Source organism: Macrobrachium rosenbergii, chromosome 59 (assembly GCF_040412425.1).
Source record: "Macrobrachium rosenbergii isolate ZJJX-2024 chromosome 59, ASM4041242v1, whole genome shotgun sequence".
In the NCBI taxonomy this organism is placed as follows: Eukaryota; Metazoa; Arthropoda; class Malacostraca; order Decapoda; family Palaemonidae; genus Macrobrachium; species Macrobrachium rosenbergii.
In genome coordinates this window covers 30,665,768-30,672,113 of record NC_089799.1, presented here as the reverse complement: position 1 = coordinate 30,672,113, position 6,346 = coordinate 30,665,768, and the positions used below count along the sequence as shown (strand labels likewise).

The following is a 6,346-nucleotide window of genomic DNA, read 5'->3' as shown; positions in this document are numbered from 1 at the left end:
TTCGCTCTTCAAATTGACTTTCTTGGTTAAATATTTAATTATGGAAACCATTACTTTGATTTATTCATTGACCGGTTTTTTTCTTACTAACTTTTGGAAGTATTTGTTTTTTTTTTACGTAAAACCTGCTTCTCTCTCTGCCTTCGAGATGTAAATTTTTTTCTCTCTTCATTTTTTCTTTACTAAGTAATGTAGTGAGAAAGGAAATGGGTAAATATGCCACTGGCCTCGGAGGGTGGAGATGTTAGAAATTACCTTTACGGCAATGTAAGATTCTCCTACAGCTAATGCAGTCTTATTCAAGAAATGGAAGAAGGAGGGAGAATGGTCTGTGTCTGGATGTATGAGCTTAGCAAGAAAAAATGCGGAATAGAATAGAATATGTAGATCCTAATACAATAACTTAAAAGTTGTCTAAATGCTCTAGGTATTTAGAAGCAAATTGGCAGAGATCATTGTATAGTAAATGTATTTTTTGCTGTTGTTTGTTTGGTAACTTGTCTGAGAAAAGGTGATGCTTTTTGTTTACGCAAGTAACTGATGGAACATAGTATGGATAGTGTACATGAATAAGTATAGATTATTTGTGTCTGCTTATACAGTAGAGTGAGGTATGCGCATAAATAAGTACTAATGAGAGAGAGAGAGATTAGAGGTATGCGCATAAATAAAGTACTGATGAGAGGGGGTTGGGGCAGGGGGAGGCGGACTGATGGTTCAAGAATGGAAAAGTGAGAGTGACGAGAGAGTATTGGAGATTCTGATTCTGCACCTGACAGGGAATGGATAACAAGAGGTGGTAATGATGGCTTATTTGAGTGCAAAGAAAGGTGTTGCCAAAGAGAAAACAAAATTGGCAGGCTTTTATGGCCTAGAATGAACTAGGATAGAGAGTTAAATAAAAAAAAAATGTAGTCTGAAAAGGACTTCATTGTTGTTGAGTATGCATGATTTCCAAAGGATATCCATAATGGTAATTGGCAAACAGGAAGATGTTGGGAAAAGTTTTGTTAGATTATCTGACAGAAGTTGGAGTGAAAATAGACGGCATTTTTTAGTTTAAGAAGAAGAGTACCACTTCTTTCTCTGCATCTTTTCCCACTCCTGTGTGGGGTCGATGTTTCTGACAGCTATCGTCCACCCGGCTCGGTCAAACACATAGTCCTCTGACAATTCTTTGTCTCCCAGAAGGAAGAGTACCACATATGATTATAAATGTAATTAGGAAAAGAGGTTTTAATAGGAAAGAAATTTGGAAAACTATACAGGAAGAATTGGAACAACGGTGAGCTGGGGTTAAAAATACAGAAGCAGAGTGTGTAATTTGAGGCGTATGCAAAGTTCAAAAATTGAGTCAGTGTGTCACTAGAGAAATAAGAACTAAAGGTGTTCATGGTGGGATAATGATGTTAGAAGAGGAATGCTTGATAAAAGCAGATCGTATGACTTTGTATTTGTAGTACAAAAGAGAAAAGACTGTAGATTTGTTTGAAGAGGATGGATGAAGTGGTTTGGGATCAAAGTAAATGAAATGAAATTGGTCTTTGTCGAAATTTTGCTGTTATACCAGAGGTAAAGTTAAGTATCACTTAGTTTTACCAGACCACTGAGCTGATTAACAGCTCTCCTAGGGCTGGCCCGAAGGATTAGACTTATTTTACGTGGCTAAGAACCAATTGGTTACTTAGCAACGGGACCTACAGCTTATTATGGAATCCGAACCTTTAGGGTAAAATACAGGTTGCAGTGAAAAGAAGTAAATTTTGAAAGAAAGGCATGTAGACATAAGGATTTCAGACTAAAAAAATGCAAGCTGTAGATGTTTCAAGAGAATGCAGGCCTTTGTTGATGGAGTGGGTGTTTCGAAAAGTAGTTAAATAAAAAGGATAGACAACATGAAGTTAATGAAAGGATTAATGACATTAAGTAATGGGAAAGAAGTAAAAACGTAAAGTATTGGTGAAAAGGCGACCCACACAGTAAGAAAGGAAACTTGGGAGCTCTCCAGAACTGTGACGAGTGTTGTCGCCAGAAAAAAAGGGGACTCTGATGAATGCTGATGAAAATTCCCCAGGAGCTTATGTAGATTACAAGTAGGATACTGGAGAATGGTGGTAAGTTTGACTGTGCGGCTGGCCAGAGTGTGTAAAGTATTTCTGAATGAGGGAAAAGTTCTAAATGAAATGGACAAGAAAATTAGTTGTTCCATTGTATAACAGGAAAGGTGTTGGAAGTTTGAGTATAATCCTGTGAGAATAACGTTGTTAAGTATACTTTGGAAGACTTGTGCGGTTTTGATTGAGAAAGTTAGACAAGACATTAACACAAAAATTTGTAAAGGAAGGACTGTCTAGAATTAAGGAAGAAGAGGGTGTTAGGATCAAGTGTTTATTTGTGAAATAGTTCTATGGAGAGCCTGGAACTAAATAGAAAAGCTCTGTTTGTCATGCATTTACCTAGAAAGAAGTTTTGATGTGGTGGGTGCTGAGGTTGTATTGTGCAGAGGGTACTTGTGAGCAGTCAGAAGTTTTTACGTTGAAGGCAAAGCTTCTGTCAGTTGATAGATCAGGTGGGTAACTTGTAAAGATGAGTGGTGTAAAAAAAAACATATATCTCTTGCTTTTAATATTTTTAAGAATGGAGCGATGAGGGAAATCAAAGGAAAGATAGTGAATTTAGGCTTAAGCTTGCACAGTTACAAAAAGCGTTGTGAATGAGTGTGAACTGTTAGAACAGCTGATGTTTTCTGATGATGGAGTGTTAGGTTGTGATAGTGACAAAAAGCTACGGAAACAGGTGTGGGCGTTTCAAAGTGTTTGTAAGTGGAGGAAGTTGAGAGTGAAATTTATCAAGAGTAATGTATAGAGCAATCACTGGTAAAAAAATTGGAAAGATTGATAAGTTTTTATTGGGAGTAAATGTAAGAAGTGATGGTAAGGGAGAGGTGAACCTCAGATGAGGTGGAGCAGAGAAAGCAATAGGGTCTCAGCAAGCCTTGGAAAAGAGTTGCATTGTATGGAGAGACATTTATGCCAACTGTCTTTTATGGAAATGAAGGGTTGATACTGGAAGCGACTAAGAGAAAAAAGGGTAATAAGTGATGAGGTGAATTATTTGCATATTATAGGGGAAGTATGAATAATTGAGACGATGAGAAATTAAAGAGACAAAATAGCGAATTGAAAAGGTTAGTATTAGTGGAAACTGGATCAGAGTTTTGAGGTGTTGTGGGTACATTGGGAAAATGATAGGACAGTGGAAACACTAAAATACAGAAGCGTAGGAAGGAAGGAGGAGAAGGAGACACAGTAACCACTGGCTCGATAGGGTGGAAGAGGTGTTTGAAAAGAAAGGACTTGGATACTCAGGAGGTCTGAGGTTCTACAGTTTACTGTAGAAGTGAGTGATGCACTATGTATTGGGATGAGTCATTGTGCTTTTCAAGGTTGTTTTGTGTGTGTGTGTGTGTGTGTGTGTGTGCGTTGCTGTGAGTCTTATTGTACAGAGGGTTCATTCTTGAATCAGCTGTTAGAGAATGAAAGTGACGGTGAATATTGTTTTGTTTCTCTTAGAGCTACCTTCTGTAGGCATAATACAATATATATATATATATATATATATATATATATATATATATATATATATATATATATATATATATATATAATCTTGAGAATGTTTAAACCTTTTTTGAATTAAATGAAGAAAAATCTTCTTGGAATTTTTAGCAAAATTTCAAGCAAGGCGATAATAAGTCCTACTTATTAAGAACCACTAGAAAGAAGAAAATGCCTAATGATCAGTATTTGAATTCCTAATGATATCGACGAAAGTAGCAAAATCTACAGAAGGCTGCTTCCATGCTAACTACGCATGAAGTACGTAATCATTCCTCGACCAAGGGCGCTAAAAACTTGAAGGCTGGAGGCAGAATGAAAAAGAAAAATAACTACCCGAGTTCTCTAGTTACTCGTAGCTGCTAACTTGAAAGCTTTATTGTTCACTTATTCAAGCCATAGCTTATAGAAGGCAACGCCAGCCGTGGCTGGTGTATATCATTTACAAAGCGAGTGAGGCATTTTAGGGGAGCAGAGATTGAGCGCTTGAACGTAAAAGGCGGCACTATTCATTCATAAGGCCCATAATCACATCATATCTTACCTGCCATTTTGTCAATGATCTTCTCCTGACCAGTGAGTACCCATTTCATCATGGACATATCTGTCAGTTCAAAGAGCGAAATACTCGTGTTATTATATAATGGTGCTAAAGAGTGTCATGGCAGTCACTTCATAAAAATTGTGCATGAATGAGTACCCTGTCGTCGATACATATGAAGTGCAACAACAATTGTATTACTTTCAGTCACAGAAGTAACTCAGTTAATTTAATTTCATTCATAAATAGGCAAAGTAACACAAGTGCCTGATGTTGCACGAACCCCAGAGGAAATATGTTTTGTAGTCATCTCCTTAACATTCTTGAAGACAAAATAACCGTGAGACGGTTTAATCTTACGAAGTCATTCTAATGGAAATAAAACACTTTGGAACAGCAGCCTTCCATTTCGTTTTATATGTGCCATGCCATTGTACATGTTCATATATATATATATATATATATATATATATATATATATATATATATATATATATATATATATATATATATATATATATGTGTGTGTGTGTGTGTGTGTGTGTGTGTGTGTGTGTGTGTGTGTAATTACATACATGTGTATATATAAATATATATTATATATATACACATGTTTGTCTGTGCATATGTGTGGGTGCGCGCGTGTTTATGTTATTACTATGTGTTATGCATGCTTGTAGGTATCCATAGTACTTAATTCATGAGCATCAAAATTCAAAAATATACACATAAATCACATAAACATTAATTACTTTAACTAACAATAGAGTTCCTCCCTTGTACAGTTATGCCACCAAGATATTTCATCGTTTTCTTACTTCAAATGTTATACAAACTTCATGTTATCATTAAATACACATTTACAGTGTAGACTATAGATCGTCGTCAAGAAATGCTGAAGTATCGGATATTTATCGTCTTGTGCTCCTATTAACGAGAGAGATGTTAAACTCGCCTTTCAAAACTCACCGTCTATCATCTGAAACATCTTTTCCTGTCCAGTAATAATCGTTTTAAGCAACGACTTAGTGTCCTCTTCCATGCAACCCGAACGACACAGAAACAAAAGAGCGACGAGTACCGCCGCCACCTCTTTCCTTTTCATTGTCAACCACGACCAAAATCCGCGTGCCGACTGAATCTCTCCACGTCCCTCCATTGCCACTTGAACGCCCACGGGTGTGATGGCGGTCTTGGGGTGGAGGGGTTGCTGGTTTTGCTCGTGGGAGGGATGGTTGGATGAGGGAGGGAGAGAGAAATGTAGTTGAAGTCGGGAGTTACATCAACATGTGGTACAGTGGCGCGTGCGGGAGATGGGGCTGTTTTAGAGCTCCCACTGCCGCCGTCCTTATTTCAAGATTTGCAAGGTTCGTCAGAACATTATTCAAATCAAATATGTGCCATTACGTTTTATTGCTTTTCTCCTGTAGCAGTTTATTTGGTCTTTCTATGCGCCGTCTGTTTTTCCTTTTTAATTTGGACTTATGATAACGTTAAGGTTTTAATTTATTGAAAATAATGGAACAACACTTTTATGTCAAGCGTGTTGTACCCTGTGGAAAATTACAAATGGGCTATGGCTTCCAAGAGACCTAGAAAAATAAATGATAGCGTGGAGAAGTTTGAAACTAACATTCTTTCCCTGGAGAGAAAAGAAAGAAGTAGAAAAAGGGATGAGGAGACAAAAATAAGAGGAGGGGAGGGGGGAGGAGGAGGAGTGACTCCGCCACACGATTCGCGAAGAGCACATGAAGGATCCCGCCACAACCCAGCCATTCACTCCCTTCCGCGTCACTTGGCTGATTGCCTTCACAACAAGATAATTTTAGTTTATTTTCTCTGTGTCTCATAATATATCAGCCGCCGTAGGAGTATGTGTTGTGGTTCATGGTACGTCCGTTGTTTTTATATGGAAATTATTGCACTGCGCTTTTTGTTGCTGTTTCTACAGAGGACGCACATCATGACTTGAATGATCAGGAAAAGTTCCCCTCTTTTCTCTCTCATCAACAAAATAACTGTCGAGCTTAGAAAATGAATCTCCCATTCTAAGGATCAAATCCAATTGGCATCTTCTCCAATGGCATCATACATCACCATGAGAATATCAGTACTGAAAGGTTGTAAAATCTTGCAGCCTGTTGCGTGATTTTCTTTTTTGTTTTCCTGTACCTCTAATGTTACTGAA

General features: G+C 37.6%; 1 protein-coding gene across 2 annotated transcripts in view; it reads right to left on the bottom strand.

Annotated features, from left to right (window-relative positions):
- The window catches only part of LOC136837741 (uncharacterized), a 54,187-nt gene extending 48,245 nt beyond the window's left edge, over positions 1-5,942 (bottom strand). The window contains exons 1-2 of one of the 2 annotated variants that reach the window (XM_067102666.1): positions 5,128-5,942; positions 4,162-4,221 (exon numbers count right to left, since the gene is read on the bottom strand). In XM_067102666.1, coding sequence (XP_066958767.1) covers positions 4,162-4,221; positions 5,128-5,317 — 250 coding nt within the window. In that variant the 5' untranslated portion in view covers positions 5,318-5,942. The remainder of the gene's footprint in view (positions 1-4,161; positions 4,222-5,127) is intronic. The other variant, XM_067102665.1, reaches the window with a different exon arrangement.
- Between the last annotated feature and the right edge of the window lie 404 nt (positions 5,943-6,346).